The following is a 27709-nucleotide window of genomic DNA, read 5'->3' as shown; positions in this document are numbered from 1 at the left end:
TCCCTGTTTTTCTCTTCCAGTTTTCAGAATATTTGTAAATAGTGCCATCATCCAACAAGCCAAAGATTAAGCTGATAAATCTGTTCAACAAAAGGCATCATGAACAAAGCTAACAGACAGATGATGGAGTTTGAAAAGGTATTTTGTAATGCTAAAAACTGATGTGATAGTCATATTTAAAATATACAAGGAACAGCTACAAATCAGTTTAAAAATACATATCTATATATAAATATAAGTAAAATCTAGTAACCATAGGAAGAGGTGTTCAGACTCAATAGTAATTGTAGAAATTTAAATAAACACAATGAGTTACCACATGATTCCTATACACTTATATCCAGAAATTTTGAGAATATGAAGTGTTGGTGGGGAAATCGGGCTACTTTTAACACACACACACACACACACACACACACACACACACAAAATATAAGTTGCTGGCCTGCTAAAACCATTCCAGACAGCAATCTGACACTAGTCAAATGAAACAAGCACATGTCTTATGTTGTAATATTTTTTTTTTTTTTTTTTTTGAGACGGAGTTTCGCTCTTGTTACCCAGGCTGGAGTGCAATGGCGCGATCTCGGCTCACCACAACCTCCGCCTCCTGGGTTCAGGCAATTCTCTTGCCTCAGCCTCCTGAGTAGCTGGGATTACAGGCACGCACCACCATGCCCAGCTAATGTTTTGTATTTTTAGTAGAGACGGGGTTTCACCATGTTGACGAGGATGGTCTCGATCTCTCGACCTCGTGATCCACCCGCCTCGGCCTCCCAAAGTGCTGGGATTACAGGCTTGAGCCACCGCGCCCGGCCAATAATTTCTTTTCTAGCTATATAGCCCAAAGAAATACACAGACCCTTAAGGGCACATATGTGAGTCTGTTTGTTACATTATTTGTGGTGGTAGAGCTAAGGGGGGTTGGGGCACAAGATTCTGAAGCAATGTGGTGTCCATCAGAGAGTGGATGGGCAAATGTACTAGTTGTCCATCACACAGTGCTATTAAAAGGAAAAGAATCAATGCATACATAGCAACATAGATAAATCTTTAAAATATAATGCTAAGTAAAAAAGATAATCAGAAAAGACATGAAGGAAGCTTAAATTTACATCACTAAACAAGACAGTCTAAAAAGACTACATACTGTATTATTTCAATTATGTAACAGTCTGAAAAAACAAAAACTATAGGAACAGTAAAAATATCAGTGCCCCTGGTGTATGGGGAAGGTGGGGAGCAATCAATATGTGAAGCTCAAGGGATTTTTTTAGGGTCTTGAAATTATAAGGTATTGGGTCGCTACATGATATTATAGGGTTTATCAAAACTTACAGAGCTTTACAACATAGAGTGAACTTCATTGTACTCAAATTTTTTAAAAGTCATTTAGTAGATCAGAGAATCTCTGCAAAAAATGTAGACTGTGACAAGAAAATCTAATTGTATTAAAAATATATGGAACAATCTCATTGCATGGGGTAAGAAAGGTGCTGACCTAAATTTGGAAATGAATACAATTTGTAAAACTAAAGGCAAAAGGGCTCCTACATAACTGCTGCATTCTAGCTAATACAGTTGTTTCCTGCAGGGGTACAGGTTAACAATTCTTATGCCCACATCCAAGTTCCTCATCTCCAGCTGAGACTATCTTAGCCTGGATTTCATCATTATCGGCATTTTGCTCAAAGCCATTCAACAAGTCTCTAGGGAGTTCCCAACTTTCCTACATTTTCCTCTCTTCTCCTGAGCCCTCCAAATTCTTCCAGCCTCTGCCTGTTACCCAGTTCCAAAGTTGCTTCCACATTTTCAGTGCCCTACTCCCAATGCCAATTTACTGTGTTAGTCCATTATCACAATTTACAGTGTTAGTCCATTATCACAATTTACAGTGTTAGTCCATTATCACAATTTACTGTGTTAGTCCATTGTCCACATTTGTGCCCCACTCCCGGCACCAATTTACTGTAGTAGTCCATTATCATGCTGCTATAAAGAACTGTCAGAGACTGGGTAATTCATCAAGGAAAGAGGTTTAGTTGACTCACAGTTCCACATGGCTAGATAGGCCTCAGAAAACTTACAATCATGGTGGAAGGGGAAGCAAACACATCCTTCTTCATATGGTGGCAAGAAGGAGAAGTGCCATGCAAAGGGGAAAAAGCTCCCTATAAAACTATCAGATCTTGTGAAAACTCACTCACTATTAGGAGAACAGCATGAAGGTAACTGCCCCCCATAATTCAATTATATCCACCTGGTCCGCCCTTGACATATGTTGATTATTTCAACTCAAGGTGAGATCTAGGTGGGGACAGAGAGCCAAACCGTATCACTCCCTGTATTAGAACTTCTCCCCACAAACATTAAAAACTGTTCTGATTACAGCTTTAGAATTCATTACAAAAATACAGAGAAAACAGAAATTATTAAGTGACATGATACCATAAAATCAGTTCAGATTTTGTAAAACTCCACAGAACAAATGACAAGGTTTCTTCAAAAAAAAGTTAAAGTAGAAAAAGAAGAAGAACACAAAGAAGAACAAGAAGAGGAAGAAGAAGAAGAAGAAGAAGAAGAAATTTCAAAAAAACAGCCATTTGCAATGTGTGGACGTTGTTTGGATCCCTATTCAAATAACAAACTATAATTTCCTTTTAAAACAATGGAGAAAACATAAACAATATATTTTATCATATTAGGTAATGATTTTTAACTTTAGGTATAATAATGGCACTGTAGTTATGGTTTTTAACAGTCCCTTTCTTTTGATGGTATGTATAAAAATATAATTTAAAATCGTCATTAAACTATATTTTGCAAATCACATAAAAAATGAAGATGAAATATGATATATTACAATGGTTTCTTATGTCATGTAAAGGAACTCCCAGAGGAGACTGACAGAAAAAAGAATCAGCAAATCCAAACCAAACAATGAAACAAGATGATGAGTGATAACGTGCCATCAAATAAGAAGCATGATTAATACAACTATTTCCATTAGAAGCCCAAAGCAGAGAAACCAAACAAAAGCAAAAAACAACACAACAATGGTAATTTTGTGTGCGTGGCCTCAAACATTTTAACTTTCATGAAAATTTTGTGAATCATCATTTCGGTCTTACAAATGAAGACACTGAGACTTAGAAAGTTCCTCAGGATTGGCAGTCCATATAACACCATAGTCAAGCCTCAAACTTCCCACTCAGAGCCAGAAGCCCTACGACATCTCAACTTGGATTAAGTAATTTAAAATTTCCAGTCTTAACAAACCGCTGGATTGTGACACCATGTTGCTTCTTCATACACTCGCTCATGAAATATCTCTGCTATAATTAAATATCACATACAGTCTCCTTCTAGTTCCCTTTCACAGTTCTGAATGCTTCCCTTTCTTTTAGTCCTCTTTAGAAGAACCGTGTTGCAATAAACTTCTTTCTCACTTCTATTTTTTAGCGTTTTTAACATGAACAGATGTTGAAATCTGTCAAATGCTTTTTCTATACCTATTGAGATGTTCATGAACATCTTTTTACTTGAAAATGTGCATTTATACCCCAAAAACAGCTTCTTTTTTGGGTATAAATGCACATTTTCAAGTAAAAAGAGCTTCTTTTTTTTGGATATAAATGCACATTTTCAAGTAAAAAGCATTGTAGATAAAAGAAATAGAGGATGAAATTTTGAGCATCGATTTATTAATATTGCACATCAACATTTTATGCTAAGTTCTAGTTAGAATCTGGTTCATAAATTGTTTTAAATGAAGTGTATGTTAAGGACATGATAATTTAAAAAAAAATTATACCTTATTTAGCTTTAGAAGTGAAATTTTTAAAGATGGCCTGGATGACATGCATTATTAAGTGTTGCTGCTAAGAATCTTAAAGCCATATTTAAAACTATTCAAAGTTCTGTCATGAATATAGCTGCAATGAACTGTCATGAATATAGTGCTTTAGAGGGCAGCAATCTGTATATCTAAGATGTAAGTTCAATGAACACGATATAATATCTGCATACTGAGTTGTATCTATGGCAAATTGGTCTAGGCTCTTGTAGTTAAAAACAGCTTCAATTTGTTTTTCTCAGGGAGAGGATAACATAGCAATTAAGAGCATAAAACAGTGTCTGTGTGACCAGAATGCCTGGTACATGCCATCTCTGCATCTTACTAGCTGTAAATAATACTTTATGCTTCCGTTTTTCACCTGAGAAATTGGAAAAATAAGAATAGCTACTTTACAGAATTGTTGTGAGCTTATTATACAAGTTAACAAAAACCAAAAACAAACAAGTTAATACACATAATCACTCACTCAGCATAGTGCCTGACACATGGTGAGACTCAGCATTAGCCATGATCATCAATTTCATTATTAATGAAGAGCCTGGCTGTTCCCCACATTTGATAACTGTTATTGATAACTAAATGTGAAGCTCCTATCTATGAATATCACTAAACCCTCTCCATGCTAACTGATAGGCCAATGAGGTATGTAAGAATTTGTCTGAAATAGCTGCTTCCCAAGTAGAAGTCTATGGATAGACAGGCTCGGGGCTTCTATAAACTCTTCAGATAATATTTAAAATTTTAAGTGCATTTATAAAGGTACATTTTTATGGAGAGAAGGTTGACAGTTTTTATCAGATTCTCAAATGGGCTTGTGACCCAGAAAAGTTAAGAGGCTCCGTAAACTCTAAAACATAAAATCCAAACTTTTTCCCTAGCATAGGAACTGATATCTAATTGCCTCTCTGCCCACCGTTTTAGCTTCTTCTACCACCATCTCCTTCTCTCCCAGAAACAACAGGTTTTTGACAGTTCTTCCAAATAAACTGTGCAATGTCTTAACTGCACACAGTTTGCTCATGTTGTCCCCTCTTGGGGTCTCCTGACTCCTTCCCTCTTGGTAACTCTGATTCTTCTGCCTATTTTGAGGCACACTCAGGAACACCCTCCTCTAGAAATCCTTCCTGTGCTAGTCTGTGGCATGGCATGTTCTGCTTCTCTGGTTTCCCATAATATTCTATACGTACTTGTAATACTGTTTTTTTATTTTTCCAAATCTCATTCTCTAGCATTGTTCTATTTAGTGAAGAGACTGTTTGTTTTTTGAGAGTAAATTATCCATCCTCAATCTAGCCAAGTGCCTGATACAAATAAGTCCTTAATAATATTTTGATTGAATGAATATATTTAAAATATTGTTCAATGCCTTTTATTTTCACACGGGTTGCTCTGCTCCTAGAAATACTATAGCGTATGAAATATGCTCAGAAAAAGAATGTTAAGATCTTTTCATAGCTTTCAATAACTATTATCAAATTTTCAAAGAGTGGCCACTTCTTAATAGGCTAGCATCACTCAGGAGAAAATCAATCCTTCTCCACTGTCCCTTGAGCAACATTTTCGTACATTAAATTTGCCTGATAAAATAAGACCAATGTTCTATACTCTGTGCCTTTTACCTTGAGGACTCCTACTAGGGATAAAATTGGCTTACTGTCATAAGACAATTGGAAAGGCCAGCGTGTCCACAGTTAATCAATTCTGGGGCTCCTCCGTCATCATGCCTTTTTCTAAAAAGGTACTCCTGCCTGTGCAAAAGAGCAAGAAGAAGAAAGCAAAGGAAGGGAAAGGAAAAGGAAAGGGGCACGGAAGCCTACTTATCTGTGATAGAAGAATTTTATGGTCTTTATAGGTTATGTTTGCTTAATTCATTTACTTTTTTAAATTAATTCATTTTTCTATATTGACTGGCATCATACTAGGCTCATGAATCATGTTTTTGGAGACAGAACTGTGGAGTGGAGAGAGTTAAAGTCTCAGTCTAACAAGGTTCTGAAATGTGGCTTTATCACTAACTGAGAGAATAACCCTTGATAAGTCCTTTCACCTTTTTAAAGAACCAGTTTGCTCATCTTTAAAACTGGGTCATATCACCTCTACCTCATAAAGTTGCTTTGAGAATAAAATTGTTATTAATAGGGATCTACATAGAATCACCTGAAGAACACTTTCAAAACATACATGTCCATTAACTCAAAGCATGCACTACACAGTATGGGTTTCCAGTATGTTATTTCAAAAAGCTACACATGCATAAATCATGGTCCATTTAGCTACATCCACACAGTAGAGTACTAGGCAGTCCTAACAGAAGAACAAGGATGACTGCATAAAGAGTAGTCTCCAATATAAAGTGAGTGGAAAAAAAGAAAGAGACAAATGCTTATAGTATACTAGATTTTTTTTTATTAAAAAGAAGAGGAAAAGGAAATATATATCCTTTTAAAATATTTTGTGCAAGAATTTCAAAGATTCTCAAAGAGTATGGTGGTGGTAAGAATAGGAATGAAACCAAGACATCTCCTGAGGCTATCTTTTTATTGACCTTTGCTGTCTGAACTATGTAGTTACTTTAAATAATAACTGCAGAATTGAAAAATAAAGTCTTATAACTTCAAATAAACTGCAACAAATGAATCTAATATTTTAATAAATTGATATCATAACCACAGAAAGCACAAAACTTTGTATTTCAGGTGACAAATTTTAGAGACAATACTCTGCCTGAGATATAACTTAACTGCAGAAACGCTTCCAAAGAAGTCTTTAATTTCACGCCGTTTTACTGTTTGTGTTAATGAGTATTCTAATTTTGAAACTAATTACTATATAGTATAATATAGTATAGTGGAAAACAAATATGTTATTCCAAACTGAATCACGCTTGTAATCCCAGCACTTTGGGAGGCTAAGGCAGGCGGATCATGAGGTCAAGATATCAAGACCATCCTGGTTAACATGGTAAAACCCCATCTCTACTAAAAATACAAAAATTAGCTGGGCATGGTGGCATGCACCTGTAGTCCCAGCTATTCAGGAGGCTGAGGCAGGAGAATTGCTTGAACCCAGGAGGTGGAGGCTGCAGTGAGCTGAGATTTTGCCACTGCATTCCAGCCTGGTGACAGCAATACTCCATCTTGGGGAAAAAATGCTGTATGTATAAAATTTTTCATAATTAAAAATTGACAAAAAGCCATATAATTGTTTCAGTGCTGATATGCATCTGTCTCCACTCAAAACTCGCCTTGAATTGTAGCTTCCCATATGTTGTGAGAGGGACCCAGTGGGAGGCAAATGAATCAAGGGGTCAGGTTCTTCCTGTGCTGCTGATGGCTTTATAAAAGGCAGTTTCCCCACACACTCTCTCTTGCCTGCCACCATGTAATATGTGCTTTTGCTCGTCTTTCACCTTCTGCCATGACTGTGAGGCCTCCACAGCCATGTGGAACTACGAGTCAATTAAATCTCTTTTTCTTTAAAAATTACTCAGTCTTAAGCATGTCTTTATTAGCAGTGTGAGAACAGACTAATACAAATGCTTACTCCTAGGTGAACTGCTCAGTGCACAGAAGATAGGTAAAACTGGTTATTTTTTTTGCCGGGCGTGGTGGCTCAAGCCTGTAATCCCAGCACTTTGGGAGGCCGAGGCGGGTGGATCACAAGGTCAAGAGATCGAGACCATCCTGGTCAACATGGTGAAACCCCGTCTCTACTAAAAATACAAAAAACTAGCTGGGCGTGGTGGTGCATGCCTGTAATCCCAACTACTTAGGAGGCTGAGGCAGGAGAATTGCCTGAACCCAGGAGGCGGAGGTTGCGGTGAGCCGAGATCGCGCCATTGCACTCCAGCCTGGGTAACAAGAGCGAAAACTCCGTCTCAAAACAAAAACAAAAACAAAAACAAAAAAACTGGTTATTTTTTCTTAATCCTTTTGGAGCCTTCCATATGTATCCAATAAAATTTAGAGAGTAACTATGGATTCTTATATATAAAGAAAAGGTATAGAAGTAGGGTTCTGAAAATTCCTAGATTGTTGATGGGTTTACCATGCATTCATTATGTTGTTCTCTGCAGTTTCTTCATCCTAGAAGCAGGAAACATGTACCTGGCCTGCTAACTTACAAGGGTTGCTGGGAAAATCAAATGGGATGACGATGAAGGTAGTTCATAAATTGTAAAAGTGTTAAGTGTGTAAGTAAAGTGTTAAGTATACAAGTAAAAATGTTATTATTTTTCTAGTTTTCTATCCTTTTGGATACATAGGATATTTTCTAAATCATGCATGGTAATCAAGAGACTTAGTATACTAATATTCAGTGTATCTTCAGTGTTTAGACTATCCAGTCAACTTAACATTTTATAAGCAGTTTCTCAATCTGCTTCAGAAAGCAATATAAACTTGGGATTACCTCTCCTCTTCTATGTTTATTCAAAATAAGTTTCTCTGTGTGTGTGTATATGTCTATCACCTTAGGTTATAACCTGCTAACCTGCTTTCAGACTCTGAAACATTTTTAAGAAAACTATTTCATTGTTATACTATTTTGTATATTTCTAAGTCAAATATCATAATTCAGATAATAAAGTCATGAAGAACTAAGTAGAGCTTTTAAAAGACACACATAGTAGTTTTCAAAGAAAAAAATCCTTCCCCATAGACCTGAGATCTAGAATCCTTACTTTCCTTTTTCTTAGTAAAACTGTGTTTTTTGGTGTGTGTGTGTGTGTGTGTGTGTGTGTGTGTGTGTGTGTGTGTGTGTTGCTATATTACATGTGTTCTATGTGTATGTATGTATTGCGGGGGAGGGAAACATCTTACGCAGCTCCTTGGAAGGGCTTCAAAATATCTAGGGTGAATGTGTGGTGTGAAATAGTACCCTCCAGCCCCACCTATCCTAACTTAATTTTATTTGTATAAATTTCACACTTTTTCTTCATTTTTAGTTTTGATTACTTTCAGAACAAACAAGATCAAAATGTTCCCAAATTTGGAGGAAAAAAAACCTTAATTGATGAAGAAGTAGAACAACCCAGCTGGAGCTGTATGGAGCTCTTTATACAGAAACTTTCACTTATGCCAATCTTCTTCCCAGAGGCTCATTTCATTTCCCTGCTGGTAACACTCACATCACTTCACAGTTCATTGATAACTGCATTGGCAACCTTTTGTTTTCAATCAAAGAATGATGCTGCAGCAATGCTCAATTGAACTAAGTATACATGACACAGTGTACCTGTGTCCTTGCCACAGAGGACTGTGGAAGGGGGGATAAAGGAAAAGATGACATCCTGCATCCAATATTCCATTACTTTACCTAGAATTGGATTATGATAAATTATGGTGACAGAACTCAGACAAATGCTGATGCCATCTTTTCTATTGTTGTATCTGTACACAGCACTCTTATGGATTGCATCAAGTCTCCAAAACCGATTCTCTGTCACTCATGGTTGAAAATGAAAGGCCAATGTACAAATAAGTTTTTAAACAATTTCCATGAAGATTGAATTTGGTATTTCCTCCCTTACTCCTCTGGAATCACTGAGGGTTACAAGAGGTTTTTGCTGATGAATATCTTTCTATAAACCTTCCTTGGTGAAAGACTTCTTTAAGGTCAAAGAACCTCTATGTTGTGTGGGTGAGAGGCAGGTATCAGGGAAGTATTTTACTCCTTTCTCCTTGAAATATCATCATATCCAGGTTGCTGTAAGGACCACTACTATTATCCTCATGTATTTGCTCAGCAGTAACATGCTACCAACCACCAAAAAAAAATCACTACCCCAAGTTGCACCCAAAAAACAAGAAAAAAAAAAAAGTCAAATGGGAAATAAGTGGAGCAAGTTACAGCCTCTAACTCTTAACCAGGGATGTCCAGGTAACCCACATTTTATAAGAGGAGGCAATATTGGATGCTTCTGGTAATGGAATAAAGCATTTAAATTATCTAAAAATTCCTAGTTATTTAGGCTTGGCTAGCATTAGATAAACTGTAACAATTATTTCATCTTTTATGCAATTATGTTTCTTAAAGTTTAAAATACGAGAAAAGTTATATCTCAATAAATCTTGTTATAGGTTTAGAGTATGTGAGACCCACAGGGGAAAAAAAAATTTTTAAAAAGTGCTTGGTTGGTCTTAATGTTCCTCCCCCACTTGCCTCCCAATTCATCTACTGAAACTAATCACCGATGTGATAGTATTAAGATGCAGAGCCTTAGGAAGATAATAAGGTAATGAAGACAGCGTCCTCATGAATGGGATTAATATCTTTATAAAAGAGGCCCTAGAGAGCTCAGTTGTCCCTTTCACCATGGGAGAATACAGTAAGAAAGAGCCAACCAGGAAAGGAGTCCTCAACAGACACTGAATCTGCTGGCGCCTTAATCTTGGACTTCCCAACCTCCATAGCTATGACAGATGAATTTCTGTTGTTTATAAAACCAAGTTTATGGCATTTTATTACAGCAGCCTGAATAAACGAAGAAAAAAGATGATAACAATGATCCGATGAATGAAGTTTAAAGAGTTTATTTGCAAATGCTGCATAGAAGACAAAAAAAGTAGTGTTTTAAAAGACAAGAATGACTTAAAATATTTTTTAAAGTGTACAGTGAGTTCAAAAAAATCAGAGAAAAGAGTAGTTGTGATCAGTTTGGACCAGTTTTCCCCAGACCAGGAAAGGAGAGTTACAAGTCTGGCACAGAGGTCTACCACGCCTTAGCCCCACACCACAGATGTTCAAGTAGAAGAGGTAGGGAAGGGTTTATAAGAGATACGGAACTGGGGCTTGGGCCAGGAGATTCTTCTTCTTTCTTCTTTCTTCTTTCTTCTTCTTCTTCTTTCCCTTCTTCCTCCCCCTCCCCTCCCCCCCCTCCCCTCCCCCTCCCCCCTCCCCTCCCCCTCCTCCTCCCCCTCCCCCTCCTCCTCCTCCTCCTCCTTCTTCTTCTTCTTCAGAAACTATTTGTTAAAAGTAGGGTGAATCCAGCGTCTGCTGCTATAATTAGTGTCCATAAATATCTGAGACATTTTACAGAAGAGCAGCATGGCAGCTGCACTCTCAGTCTTGCTGTGCAAGATATAAAGGTGAAATCCCAAATATACATGATATGGCTTTGTTTTTAACCTGAAAAAAAGGTCTTACAAAAATAGTTTGATAAGCCATTATTGGTTCCCAGATTAGTACAAAAATTCAACTTCTATAGGGGAACAATAAAAAAAGGGTAAACAATAATACAAAAAAAAAAAAAAAGTATTTCAACTGCCCTTCCCAGTTAATACTCAACTCATAGTAACATAGTTTTTATACATATTGTGCCATGAAAACCGTACCTTATCAAATTCCTTCCTGGCTGCCAAATCCATTGTATCCTGTTTATTTTTGACATCCAAGCTCATCACTCTTTTGCCTTTTTACATATTGACAATTTTCAAGGTAGATCTCCAGGCCAGACCATGTATCCTTGTAGGCAATTCTATTTAGTTCCAAAGAGAGATCTTTCTCTTTATATACCAGAGTCAACTGGCCATCTTCCCATGTTGATCTGCTCTTCTTGCCCGCTCTATCTCAAAGAAGGGCAGCACCCAGTTCCCTAATGCCGAATGCAGGTATTCCACTGACTCCTCTGCATTCCTACAGTGAAGACTTCAAAGCACACATCCCAACCAACTCTGTTACCTTTCCTTCACTCTCATGTTTCCTTACATTTACTCATCATTTGTTCCTTGGATTTCCAAGAAAATCAGTTGGCCTCTATCTCTTCTGTAAACAATCTATACTCTCATCAAAGTAAACTTTTAAAATGTCAATCAAATGCCATTCCTTCAATTAAAAAACCCTTAAAATCTGGCCTTTATTCTCAATATAGAGACCATTTTCCTGGGGATGCAAGTAAACCCTTGTGCTCTAGAGCCTGCTTCCCTCCAGATGCACCTCCGATGGCTCCTGGGATTCAGCAGTTTGCTGTTCCCCAAATGTGCCAAGTTCTCTTGTTGCCTTATATTCCTTCCACATTAAATGTCATTATTCTTTTCTTTGCCTGACTTCTTAGCAGTCTTGTGTTCAGATATAATCTCCATATCAAACATATGGAGTCTTGATATCATCTCTTAGAAACTATTCAAGTCTCTTCAACTGATTCTCTGTCACTCATGATTGAAATGCAAAGCCAAAGTTCACGTAAGTTTTCAAACAGTTTCCATGAAGATAGAATTTGATATTTCCTCCTATACTGTTTTGGAATCACTGAGGGATCACCATAGGTTTTTGCTGATGGACATCTTCCTATGAAATTGTCTTAATGAAAGACTTCTTTAAGGTCAAAGAGCCTGTATGCTGCATAGATGAGTGGTAGGTATCAGGGTTGGGGACCACCGGCTCTGTATCCTACCTGGGTTAGAGGCTTTATTCTTGCTATCCTCCTAGCCCCCAATGTTTTATTACAATGTATTTCTGAATTTTAATATTTATTCTCTCTTGTACTAAACTGTGAGCAGCAGAATAAAGGCAGTGCCTTTTATTTCTGTACTCTGAGTGCCTACCACCGTATCTATCACATCATAGGCATTTACAGCATGTTTGTTTCTGAGGTATTCTACTCTGTAAATCAGCAAAACAGAAAACAAGAGCTACAAGGTAAAGACAAGTGTGCAGTTTAACTTCTTAAATGAAAATCAGTTTAATGAAACATGGATAAAACCATAGAGAAAAATTTTCTATGCAGATTTAAAGGGGACACTGGGGCCTTTAAAAAATGAGAGTTGCATAGCTCTGGAGTGTATTGTCTTATTTCATATTAAAATATAAGGTTTGCCTGCTTTTACTGTCTGAGATTGACACATATTACAACAGGATAGGTTTTTATGTGTGTGTGTGTTTTTTTTAATGCCATGTAGATGATAAGGAAAAAAAAGAACAGAAAGTAAAGGGGAAGTAAAAGGAGGAGAGAATGAGTATTGAAAATTTTTCCCTGGAAAGCTGGGCGAAGCTTAAAGAGAGGGAAGAGAATAGGAAGAAGGCCAGGCGCAGTGGCTCACGCCTATAATCCCACCACTCTGGGAGGCCGAGGTTGGTAGATCACAAGGAGATCAAGACCATCCTGGCCAACATGGTGAAACCCCATCTCCACAAAAATTAACTGGGCATGGTGGCACGTGCCTGTAATCCATCCCAGCTACTCAGGGGGCTGAGGCAGGACAATTGCTTGAACCAAGGAGTTGGAGGTTTCAGTGAGTCAAGATCACGCCACTGTACTCCAGCCTGGTGACAGAGCGAGACTCTGTCTCAAAAAGAAAAAAAAAAAAGAAAGAAAGAAGAGGACGCTTAGGGAAGATGTGTCTGTGTGTATTTCATGCGTAGAAGAATCTGCTGCACTGGCATGGCAGAGCAAACAAGCCAAAGAGAACAAAGAGCCAGGCAAGGACACAATTTGAAGGTGCAGAGTATTTTGGCCAAGTGTTGAACACTGAGTAGCAAAACTTTCCCAGGGGAGCAAGTGGAGGTGAGTGTTGGCCAGGTAGGAACAGGTAGTCACAATGTGCCCTCTGGAAGACGGATGGAGGTTGGGAAGGTGAATGTAGCAGGCCATTTCTGGTATGAAATGCCTGGTGGTCCTTTTTCAGACTATTACTGCATGAGATCTATTTCATTTTCAGTATCAATTACCTACCAAAGAAACACTGCATATAACCTTGTTCAGATCACATAAATGTCTCTGCAAATGCTCATCTATAAAATGATTTCTAAAGCTTTACACTATTTACACTAATATTTAATGGTTCTGTGGATAATATATAGTTTATACTAGGAAGTCTGAAAGGCCAAGCAACAATAAAAATTACATGAAAGATACAGAGGAAGAATAAAATAATAATGCTTATTCCAAAGAAGGGAATTAAAATGGGTAATAAATAGTGTAAGAAGATTTCAGTGTTACCTAGAATTGAGAACTCCCTGTTGCCTACTCGAAATCACACTAAGAATGACTTCTCTGATGTCATCACTGATGAGGTTGTGCTGGACATGTGCACACAAGGGTAGACTCACCCAAACGCCCAGTTCTCAGGAGAAACCATTAGGCATAGCATATTTACAACATGAATATTCATCTTCTTTCTATCAAACTATCAGCATATTTTATCAGGTTCATTATCAGCATTACAAATCTGTAATGTAAATACTGTTGGGACTTTGTATAGTAAATAATCTGGTGAATGAAAAAAAAGCAGCAGTAAAGTATGACTAAAATGATGAGGAAGAAATATTTACAACATATTTGCAAGTTTGCTCAAGTGAGAAAAAAAAACTGACAGAAGTCCGCTCTGCACCCCTTTTCTATATCAGATACTGGAATCCTGAGCGGGAATCACCAAGCAAGGTTTAGGATAATGTAAAAGGCATGCCTTATTAACTCTTGGACATCTCATTTCTTGGTTATAAATCCTATTAACTTGTATTACAAACTGCCATAAAACTTGGAGATAAAAGATAATTTATGCTCTAGTGTACAGAAGCTAATGTTTCTGTACTCCTGAGAAGCACAGGACCAGAAAATGAGAAAGTATGTATGTGAAACCTGGAGCCATCCACACTCCGCACAGGAAGCATGATAAACATGGCTCTGAGCACCTGACTCTTCAGCAGGAAGATGGCCTAAGTTGTCACTGACATCAACGATGCTTCATGTCTGAAATGTCCCTCATCTATTTCATGGCATCCCTTGCTCAGAAAAGGTGATGATGTCTTATCAAGAACATATTTTTGGAAGTAAAAGAGGAATGTTTATTTTAAGGAAGGGACTATTATGGATCCTGTTTTGAATTTTCTATTTTTCAGATGGCAAATTGAACATTCCTACAAAGCAAATGCTACCTACCAAGGTTTTCACTCATAATGACATTTTGACCCATGTTAAGTGAAATATGCCAAAAATACAATATGAAAAACTTTACATGCTAAAAAAACAACTAGCTAAAAAATTTCTAAATGTCTTTCCATATTCATTTTAAACTGGAACTCTACCTCATTGTGTCTTTGTTTTAAAATTCAATTTATAACTAATAAAAACACATCACAGAAAGGGAACTGAAAAGAGAACATAAACTTTAGACTGAAACAAACTAAACACTTCAAGTGATTTGCTACGATGACATACAGGTCAGTCCCAAATGTCTAAAATAATTTTAATGAATGGAAGATAATTACTTATTTACATAAACTAGTCTCATGAGAGTCTCACATGTAGACACTCCAAAAGAAACACAGAACATCACAGAAATACTAAGATGATATAAGGACAGGTTTTTTTTAAAAAGATCAAGAGAAGCACATTCTAGTTCCAGGGTTTAAGACTATTCCAGCCAATTAAAATTAGTGTTAGCAGATATACCACAAACTCTCTTACTAAGTTACTATGCTAAAAAAATTATCAGCCAAACAGTTGCTATAAGATGACTTATTACTCCTACTATTAACTATAATTTCAGATCATCTATAATTGAAAAAGAATTCTAGAGTACACTATGCTCAAACCTAATACTCATAATAATTAACATTTATATTTAATTTTTACCACTTTTAACATACTTAAGTGAAGCTTAATGGTAAATCATTTCGTCTTCTTAAATGATAAAAGATGATTGTTAGATGTAGATTTTATTACAAAACTTCAGAAAATCGTTTTTCATTAAGGATACAGTAACAAGATAAAGTATACCCTTAAAGTGTATCCAAGATTTATCTTACTTGAAAATAATATCATAAAGAAAAAGACATACATATATTTGTGTGTGTGTATATATACATATGTGTGTATGTACATATATGTATGCACACAAACACACACATATATATTTATATATACACATGCACACACCAACTGGCCGTCAGTTATACACTCCTTATGGGTAATTGCCAGCCTATGGGCTGGGACTTGTTTCAACAGTTTGTTATTTGCATCTTAGTCCATTAATCCCATGAAGGAGGAAATGCATTGTTGTGGAAGAAGTGTTGAGACAAAACACTTTACCGCGTGACCATATTATTCTGCTTTTCTCCCAGTATTGTTACGACACTCAGGTGAGATGCTTCTTGTAAGAGTATGAATATTATCTTCCTCCTCAACAGCTATATGTTAACTTTAATTTGAAGAATACATAAAAAAATTTGAAGTCTTTATTTGGCACTAAAGCATACGAGACCTTAAGCCTACTTTCACGATATTTTTAAATGATTTCAGTTTAAATGTATAACATTTCTTCTGCCTGTCCTGATTGTGACTGTAAGTTCTAAAAACAATGAACCGTCTGCTGTAAATGTCCATTCTGAATACCTTCCCCAAAGTATGCATGCTATGTAATGTATAGGCACATTTAGTGTATGTATCACATATATTAGGAACACAGTTATATAAAATAACACCTGACAGTCAGTTCAGCCCCAGTGGTGCAAGTCTCTGATGTAGAATGCTTCTGAGCAGTAATTTTATAGGTTTTTTTTTTTTTTTTTTTTTTTTGAGATGGAGTTTCTCTCTTGGTGCGCGGCCTGGCATGCAGTAGTGTGATCTCAGCTCACTACAACCTCCACCTCCCGGGTTCAAGCAATTCTCCTGCCTCAGCTTCCTGAGTAGCTGGAATTACAGGCATGCACCACCACACCTGGCTAATTTTGTATTTTTAGTAGAGACAGGGTTTCATCATGTTGGTCAGGCTGGTCTCCAACTCCTGAGTTTTTGTGATCCGCCTGCCTCGATCTCTCAAAGTGCTGGGATTACAGGCGTAATAGCCATTGCACTATAGCCATTGCACCTGGCCTATCTATAGTCATTTTAAACTAATTTTTAGTATTAATCCCATTCACAGGTATAGAATTAAAAGTTGTTACCAATATGGTAGATCACATGAGATCCCTTTATACCTTAAACCCCTAAACATATTCATTTTGACATACACATTTGTGTTACTAATTTTCTTGCTATTCTCTAAAGTGATAGAAAAGCAGAGAGCCAGGCTACGTCTCTAAGAAAGATCTCCCTAGAACAGGGTGACCAAGACGAGTAAAGGCAGCACCGCTAACCCCACAGGTGGAAGCCTGTGCCTGCCATTTTCACTCCTTTAAGGAACAGAGAGTGTAATCTTGCATGAGCTTTTTGCACCACACTATGTAATAATTATTTCATTAGGATAAGGCAATTCTGTAGTTATTCCAATGATACAAAATCAAAATTATCACAGAGAGAATCTACAGTGCATTATATTTGGAGATGTGGCTACACAGATACCCTTAACATCTTCACCACTTTGGAGAACTGGGGACTCTGCCTTAATAACTACCTAACACATTGTATGTTACATTCCTGTAAGTTATGTAGGGTCATGATTCCAGAATTTCTTTCAAGATACCCACATCTGGCAGTTTGAGAGAGATGGCCTTTGTATTGCCCAGTGTCTCTTCTTCCTGGGCCCACAAGCTTCATATCCTAGACTGTCTTTGAAGTTGGGCTGAGGCATTCCCGCTGAAGGTAACACATGTCATGTGCAGACTTGGCCTTTAAAAAACTTGGTGCCACATCCTAGCAATCAGTTTCACCTGCTTCAGCAATGTGTTCCAGTTAGCTTAGATATAAAATGTGAAATGCTACTCAAGCCACATCAGATTTTCCATTAATAAGAAAAAAACTTAATAAACCTAATCTCAGATAAGCCTCTCCTATCTGGGGCTGATCATTACTGTAACACAGATGCAGGAGGAACTGAGGTACAGAGGCAATATGATAGATTAGTGCCCTGGCCAACTGAAAACAATAAAAATACCAAAAAATAAAAATAAAAATAAGAGACTCTCCTAAAATGCATCAAACGTATCTGTTTAGAAAAAAGAATTCTCGGAGGCAGAGGTTGCAGTGAGCTGAGATCATGCCACGGCAGTACATCCAGGGTGACAGAGGGAGACTCTGTCTCGAAAAAAAAAAAAAAATTATTCCCAGAAGCCAAAAACTGTGTTTTGATATAAAAAGAAGGTCCAAAGCTAACTTTCATCTGGACAGTGTTTAGCAAAACAGATGAACTTGATCTTCAGTTTCTAAAGCCTCCAAGTAAGGAAGGTTATTAGAAGAAAAGGCCCAAGGCCTGCCACGGTGGACATCTACAAGGAGGCTGTACCACATAAAGCAGAGCTCCTAAATATCAAGATGAACATAAACAGCACTCCCACTGGACTGCCAGAAAAAGTGGCCAACCAAACCTTGGCATTCCATTGCTGAGGAGATGAAAAAAGTCTCCCCTGAGAATTTGTAACCAGACATCAAATTCCCAGCAGAATTACATTCAGAATCTACACTGACAAATGTGGTCCAAAAAAGTCTCAAAGTGTCCTGAGTAGTTACTGTTCCCACAGAACTGGGCTAGAAGTTCACTCAGCAGCCAGGAAAAAGCAAATGTAAATTCTCCTTGGATTTACTTTTAACCCATGCCTCAAATAATTCCCACACTTAAAGTTCTCAGAAACGTCAGGTCCTGGCCAAAAATCATAAAACACAGAAGGAATTAAGGTCATGAACTATGAAGCAAAAGTGAACATAAAAGGCAGCTGGCTTACTTGCCCTATTCTTTTTCTTATTTCTTCTGTACCTCAAATTAAATGTATTTAATATCCTCTCCTTGTATCATATACATCTCAGCACTTTCATATTTCCTATGTCTTAATCTCTCTGGGCTGCATTCTGAAGTTCTTCACCACCTCTGTGTTCTATCCACTGTCCCACTTCAGCTATACCTCTCTGCTGCTAGACCCACCCTCTGCATTTTTAATTCTTGCCATGATTCTTCTTTATTACATGCTTGCCCTTTACTCACATTTTCAAGGTACTCTTTCTCAAAACATAATTATCAAACTGACTTTATAGTCCAGAATAATTCTAATATTTGAAACGTAATGGTTGAGAGTTTTCCAGAACTGATGACAGACAGCAATCTATAGATGGAAGGAAATCCAATGGATCCCAAGCCAAATGCATTTCAGAAAGCTCATAATTATACCAATTATAAGGAAAATACAGAAACCCCAAACAGTAAAATACCTTAATGCAGAAGTCATATTTTAGATGTGGCTTTTTCTATCAGCGAATCTGCCAATTATGCTTTTAAAAAGTATCGTACTGCATCTTTAACTAGTAATATATTAACCAGAGCATCTATAAAGAGACAAGCTGCAATTGAATACTTTAGCTGTCATACCATCAATTCAATGCAATATAACAAAACTCAATGCTTCACAATAGCAGTAAGTTTCAAACTTCAGAAATTGTTGGGAATCTATGGATATTTAACAAACATATAATTTGATAACAAATCTAAACAGCATATCTGTGCACCTCACACTGCTAACTAAAATCTTTTAATGACTTTCCAAAACCTGTGGCAAAAAGAAGTTCACATTCCACTGTGTGGAATTTAAGGCTCTTCACATCAGTATCCCAATTAGTTTTCTAGTCCTATCTTCTGGCATTTTCCATACCACACCCCATATTTTATCTGCACAGAGTTACCTGTAACTCCCAACATATCCTGCAACTCTGTATTTCTTTGCTGGCTCCTCTTGACTTGAATAACTTTCCCATCGTCATCCATAGCAAGCATCTACTCATCATTGAAGATTCTGCTGAACTGTAAGCTCAGTAGCAGGTATGTTGCATGAAAGGAAGGATTTCTGTTTATATTGTTAACTGCTCTATTCCTAGAAAGGAGCGTGGCAAATAGCAAGTACCCAGGAATTATTTGTTGAACTAACTGAGTGAATGAAATGTGCCCCAGTTTTCTATTCTTTCATTTTTTGGTACCAATCTTTGAACACTGCATGGTGATTACATTTTTATAAATGTCTCCTTCATTGCACTTAATCTGAAGAGCAAAGATAATATACAACCATTTATTTTTATCCTTAATTGCCATGTAGTGCAACAAATACGTAGAAGGCAGTTTATAACTGTTGACCAAATAAATGGATAGTATAGTTTGAAATCTGAATTCTTCTCCTCCCCTTCCATATTTTTCCAGAAAGCAACATGGCTAGGACATGCAAAGATCCAGTAAAAAAATGCAAAACTGGATAAAGAATATTGAGCATGCATTGACCTCCCCCTGACCCCGTGCATTAACCAAACCACAATTTCTAGTAATGCCATGCTGCAGATGGTGGGTAGTGACAGGGTAGAAGCAAAATGTCAGTAGTACACTACAATGAGAGCGAAAATGGAAAGAACTGTCCACTATCTTTACAAAGAAGTTACCAAATGATATTTTTAAACTGAAATCCAGTAAACCTCATAAAATTCGTTTGTTTAGTAAGAATTCTGTTCTATGCGCTACATTGATAGAAAATGTCCTTAGGCATAAGCAAGTACTTCATGACTAAAACACCAAAAGCATTGGCAACAAAAGCCAAAATAGACAAATGAGACCTAATCAAACTCCAGAGCTTCTGTACAGCAAAAGAAACCATCATTAGAGTGAACTGGCAACCAACAGAATGGGAAAAATTTTTGCAAGCTACCCATCTGACAAAGGGCTAACATCCAGAATCTAAAAAGATCTAAAACAGATTTACAGGAAAAAAAGAAACAAACCCATTCAAAAGTGGGCTAAGGATATGAACTGACAGACACTGTTCAAAAGAAGACACATATGAGGCAAAGAAACATACGAAAAAATGCTCATCATCACTGGTCATTAGAGAAATGCAAATCAAAACCACATTGAGATACTATCTCATGCCAGTTAGAATGGTGATCATTAAAAAAATCTGGAGGCAACAGATGCTGGAGAGGATGTGGAGAAACAGGAACGCTTTTACATTATTGGTGGGAGTGTAAACTAGTTGAACCATTGTGGAAGACAGTGTGGCGCTTCCTCAAGGACCTAGAAATAGAAATTCCATTTAACCCAGCAATCCCATTACTGGGTATATATCCAAAGGATTATAAATCGTTCTATTATAAAGACATATGCACATGTATGTTCATAGCAGCACTGTCTACAATAGCAAAGACCAACCTTTGCTATTGTCACCAACTTCATCCTTATGAACCAACCCAAATGCCCATTGACGATAGACTGGACAAGGAAAATGTTGCACATGTATACCATGGAACACTATGCAGCCATAAAAAATGATGAGTTTGTGTGCTTTGTAGGGACATGGATGAATCTGGAAACCATCATTGTCAGCAAACTGACACAAGAACAGAAAATCAAACAGCGCATGTTCTCACTCACAGGCAGTTGCTGAACAATGAGAACACATGGACGCAGGGAGGGGAGCATCACACACTGGGGTCTGTTGGGAGGGGCCAAGGGAAGGACAGTTGGTGGGGTGGGGAGGTCAGGGAGGGATGAAAAGGGGAGCAATGCCAGATGTGGGTGATGGGGGAAGGGAGACAGCAAACCACATTGCCATGTGTGTACCTATGCAGCAATCCTGCATGATCTGCACATGTACCCCAGAACATAAAGTACAAAAAAAAAAAGATCATGAAAAAAACAAAAGAAAATGTCCTTAATGTTTATCATTGGAAATGAATGACTTCATCATTAGAAATTATTCTGAGACAGAGAAACCAATCACCAGGCAGCTTATGAATAGTAAAAGCTAAAGATTTTCTTCTAAGTGCTTAACAAAATCAAACCCAGTTTCCAATTATATCCAATTATAATGACAACAGTCAAAATATATAAGAATTACGTTAGCAACATTTGCCAAGCCTTGTGTTTTCCGCTGAAGTTGTTCTCACACGTCATTCACAAATTCAGCTGTTCAAAACACTAAAGTGCTCAATTTAATTCTTAGTCAATTTAAAGTTACAACATTTTCTCTTGTTTTCTAGGCATGATAAACTGAAAACTTTCAGGCTTCTCCTCCACATTTTTGCTGGTCAGCAACCAGAGACAGAAAATTAAAGTGGCCACAAGAAAGCACACATGTTCAATTCCACTCACAGTTCAGACCCAAGCAGGGCCAATGTTTCCTCCTAGTGAGGAGTGTTTCCTTCTACTCAAGTGTTTCTACTCAATGTTTCCCTCTACTCTAGTGTTAGAAGCTTTGTGAAGGAAAGGGATCACATTAGATTCGCTTTGACTTACTGGTTGGAGCAGGTAGATCAGAGATTCCTCTTGGATTATTATAATTGGAAAAAGAGTGATGTGAGTCGCTTGGAACAGGGTATTCACAGATGCCATAATCTGGTCAAAACGCCCAGCAAGGCCTCCCAGCGTCACGATCATGTCAACCTAAGCAAGGCAGGTAAAATTGGGAGTCACATATCTTAAAAGTTTTAAATAATTAAACAGTATCAAACACCTAAATAGAGCTTTCAATACTATTATCTCATTTGATAAGCAATAAACAGATACATTTCCAGTCTTCAGATAAGGAAATTAAGCTGCCAGTTCAAGGTCACATAATTAACAAGTGACAGTGCCCGGTGTGAAAACCAATGCTTTTAAGTACATATTATAAGTTTTTTCCCATTTGTCTATTCACTTAGAAAATTAGCCATCTCTTCTTTTAAAACTCTGTTTACGTGTTCCTTTTCATGTGGAAATCTTCTCTGATTTACAATTATCAGCAAAGCTGATATATTAATCATGAGAAAGAAAAGATGAAAGATCTTAATTAAAATATTGCATAAAAATATATAGTAAAACTGACAGTAATAACCATTCTATCTAGTATAAAAGAGAAGTAAAAATACAGAATATTGGTGTTTATGTTTTAAAATAATATATTAAAAAGGCTTAGATAATGTGTGATTCATAAAAACAGCATGGCTTTAGAATAATAACCTGTTAACCAAGCACCAGTAGACCCTATTCAATTCCTAGAGAAATTAGTAAGTTGTACCAGGTTATGAAGCCAAATGTGTGTTTCTCTGGTTCAATGGTTATACCTGGGATTTTGCACAGTGCTTTTCATCCAAGATGCTCAAAAGTTTGATGAATGAATAAATGAAGACATTGCAAGAAAAGACTCATTAGCCTAAGGAAGTAATAGATTAATTGCCATACTGTGGGAATGTATACATCAAAATAGGGTTTCATGACAACACTGAAAGTAAATTACAGTGAATAATCAAATTCTGAAATGAGTTTCCTTCCTATCTCTGCGCTTATCAGAATGTAGGAAGAATGGGAATTTTTACTATGGGTAACATGCTTCACATTAAGCTTAAAATATTTTAAGACAGGCAAACAAATAATTAAAAGAGTATAACTGGATTGTTTGTAACACAAAGGATAAATGCTTAAGGGGACGGATGCCCTATTTTCCATGATGTGATTACTACACATTGCATGCCCGTACCAAAATATCTGTATGTTTCCTAGAAATATATACACCTAGTATATATTAAAAAATTAAAAAGTAAAGAAACCAGGCAAACCATAAATCTAAAGGATCTTTCCAGAATTTGAAGAATTAGGTTTTCTGGCTCAGAAAGACCATATACTCTGGGAATTATGTATTACTCCAAATACACAGGCAATGCCAGGGACATCTGTTAATATTCAGAGAGTTAACTTGCAATCAATTAGACATAGACTTAACAAAGGGATGGCTTCTCTTTGTGATATCAAGTTAGGTAAATGATTTCTATTTATATTTAGGAGGCCTTTTTAAGAGGGCCTCTACAGACCAGTAAGGAAAGGCCCATAGATTATTTATGACTTCAGGAAAACCAGAGAATTTGCTTTAAACTGAAGAAAAATACATAAAAAATAAGTTGTATATGGAATACAGAGAAAGTTCTAAAGCTGCAGTAAAAAGTTCACAGCATATTCCTAGCCACATAATCCTAAATGCATATTGGAAGCAAGGCCTGATAAAAGTTTATTCACTATACAGAATCTGAAATCCCTTTTTTCAGTTCTCAATTTTTCATTACTATAAGCTAAGCCTTGAGGGATCCCATAACCTTTAAGACTGAAATTTAATCCCCATCATCTACAATGGGATATCGTGATGAATAAGCAATATATGTAAATCAATCATTAAATTTTTCAGAAGAAAGTAACAGCAAGATTACTTCTCATCACTACTCATTTTCCCTACAGGAAGCATTTAGCAAGATTGATTAAGAACAATAGAGGATCAATGCAAGCTGCAGGTGGGACAGAAAAAGAATTGACTTTGGATCATTTTTGCAGTTCTTTAGCCCTGGCTGTAAGTAGGACATTTGATATTCACAGAGATATCAGAAAGAGGACAGGGTGTTCAATCTACAATAGACTATTATAGATGGCAAGTGTTCTTTTCTATGTGAATCCAAAATCCTGTGCATTTATTTCTAACATCATCCAGTCATACTTTGTTATAAACACTGACATACTTGTGAATCTCTCCTTCTAGAGGAGGTCTATGAATCACAGCCACTGGCAGTGTTTGCAACAGAGTAGACAACAGGTATTTACTGAGTTTCCCTTAAGCCTATAAGTAATCAGGAAAAACTAAATAACTGGAGAAGCAAGAAGCTAATTATTAGGCTGAGTTAACATCACCTAACTCCTACAAAATAGTGCTTTCCTACTTGGAAATGATTGCAAGAGGTAGTAGCTTTTGAAAAAAGCAAACATGTAATATTTATTAGCTCAAACATACATTTGATGCTTTTATAAGCTGCATTTAGAAGCTAATGACAAGGAAAACTCAATCAATGTTTCCTGATCATATACCATGTACTAGGAAATATTCTAACACTTAGTATATATCAGCAAAGAACATATAAGCCCCCGACTTCATGGGGTTAACAGTCAAATGAAGGATAATACACACTTGACAAAAAAGTTTTTTAAAATGAATATATAAATTAGAATGTGAAAAAGGTGGTAAATGCTAAAAAAGATTAATAGAGAAAGGATGATAAAAAATGTTGGTTGGGTGGATGTTTCAACTTCAAATAAGATAGCTACAGTAGGCTACATCGGTAAAGTAATAAAGTAGACAAAGACCTGAAAGAAGTTGACAGAATTAGCCACATATATGGATACCTGGGGTGTTTCAGAGAACAGACTACAGTAAAATAGTGACAATGTTATATGGCTCCAGGCACTGGAAAAGAGCTTTAGGAGATAAGTTGCTAGAGCAAAATGAAAAATTAGTAGGAGAAGTAGGAAAAATCAGAGTAAACTGTGAGTGTTAGATTTGTGTAGAGCTTTATTAAGTCAATGTAAAGTCCTTGATTTTTATCAACATAAAATGGGAACGATTTGGGGCTGAGGATTGATATAATCTATCTATGTTAAAAAGTCACCATGCTGAGTGTGTTGAGAATAAACTGTGGAAAGGCAAGGAGGAAAGCCAAGAGATAGCAAGGGATTATTGCAATAATAGAGATAAAAGTTTGCTAGCCCTTATCACTCCATCAAACATGATTGCCCATGGCATCTACACATGATCATCATAGTAAAAGAGATAAGAGAGAAGTCTGCTAGCCCTTATCACTCTATCAAACATGATAACCCATGGGAACTACATGGCAAAACTCACTGGTCAATTCCCAGTCCTTTTATTACTCAATCCTTCAGCAATATCTGACAAGGGGGAAAAAAATTAGGACAGCTTAAGAGACTAACGGGACACCATGAAGTATAACAACTTACACATTATTGCTGTACTAGAAGAACGAGAGAGAGAAAAAAGAACAATAAATATACTTGAAGAAATAATGGCAGAAAACATCCTCAGCCTGTGGAAGGAAATAGAAAGCAAATCCAAGAAGCCCAAGATAAATCAAATAAGATAAATCCAAAAGAAACCCACACCAAGACACATCATAGTCAAATTGTCAAAATTTAAAGAGTGCTGAAAGGAGCAAGAAAAAAGTGAATTGTCACATGTAAAGGAATCTCCATAAGACTATCAGTGTATTTCTCAGCAGAAATATTGCAGACCAGAAGGGAGTTAAATGATATATTCAAAATCCTTAAGGGGGATGGGGGTTGTTCTGTCAACCAATAATACTACTCCCAGCAATCTTGTCTTTTGAAAATGAAGAGGTAATAAAGACTTACTCAGACAAACAAAAACTGAGAGAGCTTATCACCACTAGACTTGTCTTAAAAGAAATGCCAAAGGGAGTTCTTCAAGCAGAAGAAGAGAACATGAATTAGTAATATTAAAATACATGAAAGTATAAAACTTGAAGTATAAAAGCAAGTATACAGTCAAATCCAATACACTCTAAAATAAAAAAATGCTTGGTAAACAATTATACCTCTCGTATAAAGGATAAAAGGCAAAATTATTAAAATAAAACTACAGCTTTAATAATTTTTCAAGTGATTATATACCAAAAAAATATAAAGTAGGACATTAAAAACATACAATGTGGGAAGTAGAAGAGTAAATGCATAGTTTGTGTATGTGATCAACATTAGGTTATCAATTTAAAATAGCCAGTTTTAAGTGTAAGGTATTTTATGTAAGCCTCAGGGTAACCACAAAGCAAAGTCCTATAAGAGATACACAAAAGGTAAAAAGAAAGGTTATAAAGCATACTACTAGAGGGAACTATCAAACCACAAAGGAAGAACACAAAAGGAAAAAAAGAACAGAAGACCTAAAATATAATTGCTCTATAGAAAACAGTGAACAAAATGGCACTAGCCCTGAAAATCCTAGCCACCGGATCAATTAGGCAAGGGAAAGAAATAAAAAGCATCCAAACAGGAAAAGATGAAGTGAAATTGTATCCATTTGTTGATGTCATGATTTTATTTATATATATATAGAAAATCCTAAAGAATCTACCAAAAATAGTTTAAACCAGTAAGTTCAGTAAAGTTGTAGGATGCAAAATAAAAAATCAGTAGTTTCTATGCAGTATCAATGAACTGTCTGAAAAAGAAGAAAATAATCCCATTAATAATAGGATAAAAAAATACTTAGGACTAAATTTAACCAAATTATAAGTGAAAGATCTGAATAATAAAAAGTTTAAAACATTAATAAAAAAATCAAAGATGACACAAATAAATGAAAGGATATCCCACATTCTTGAGTTAGAAGAATTGTTAAAATGTCCATATTACCCACAATGATCTATAGATTTAATGTAATCTCTATCAAAAGTCCAATGTAGTTCTTCACAGAAATAGAAAAAAATTCTTAAAATTCATATGGAGTCACAAAGGATAGACAAAGCAATCTTCAATAAAAATAACAAAGCTGGAGGTATCAAACTACCAGATTTCAAAATACATTGCAATGCTATAGTAATCGAAACAGCATGATATTGACATAAAAACAGATACATCAACCAGTGGAATAGGATAGAGAGCCACAAAGTAAACCCACACATTTATGGACAATTGATTTTCAACAAAAATGTGAGGAAAACACATTGGAGAAAGTGTAGTACCTTCAATAAATGATGCTGAGAAAACTAGATATCGACATATGAAGGAAAGAAATTGGAGGTTGGAGGGTAGGGACGGTAGTTCATGCTTGTCATCCCAGAATTTATGGAGGCCAAAGCAGGAGGATTGCTTGAAGCCAGGAGCTGAAGACCAGCATGGGCAATATAGCAAGACCCCATCTGTACCCCACTCCCACAAAAAAAGGTTAAAAAAATTAGCTGTTTATGGTTGCATTCATCTATAGTCCTGCTACTTGGGAAGCTGAGGTAGAAGGATCTCTTGAGTCTTAGAGTTGTTTGGGCCGTTACCTCACCCCATATAAAATAATCAACTCAAAATGGATTAAGGACTTACACATACGACCAGAAACTATAAAACATAAGAATAAAACATGGAGAAAAAGCTCTATGACTGACATTGTTCAGGGTAGAAACTTCTTAGATAA

General features: G+C 36.5%; 1 protein-coding gene across 7 annotated transcripts in view; it reads right to left on the bottom strand.

The window, feature by feature from the left end:
* Positions 1-27709, bottom strand: part of TPK1 (thiamin pyrophosphokinase 1) — a 380490-nt gene that overhangs the window by 127270 nt on the left and 225511 nt on the right. For all 7 annotated transcript variants that reach the window (XM_074378961.1, XM_010340431.3, XM_074378962.1 and 4 more), the window contains one exon: positions 21994-22140. In XM_074378961.1, coding sequence (XP_074235062.1) covers positions 21994-22140 — 147 coding nt within the window. The remainder of the gene's footprint in view (positions 1-21993; positions 22141-27709) is intronic.

This window comes from Saimiri boliviensis, chromosome 10 (genome assembly GCF_048565385.1).
Source record: "Saimiri boliviensis isolate mSaiBol1 chromosome 10, mSaiBol1.pri, whole genome shotgun sequence".
Lineage (NCBI taxonomy): Eukaryota > Metazoa > Chordata > Mammalia > Primates > Cebidae > Saimiri > Saimiri boliviensis.
This window is presented reverse-complemented; position numbering and strand designations above follow the sequence as displayed.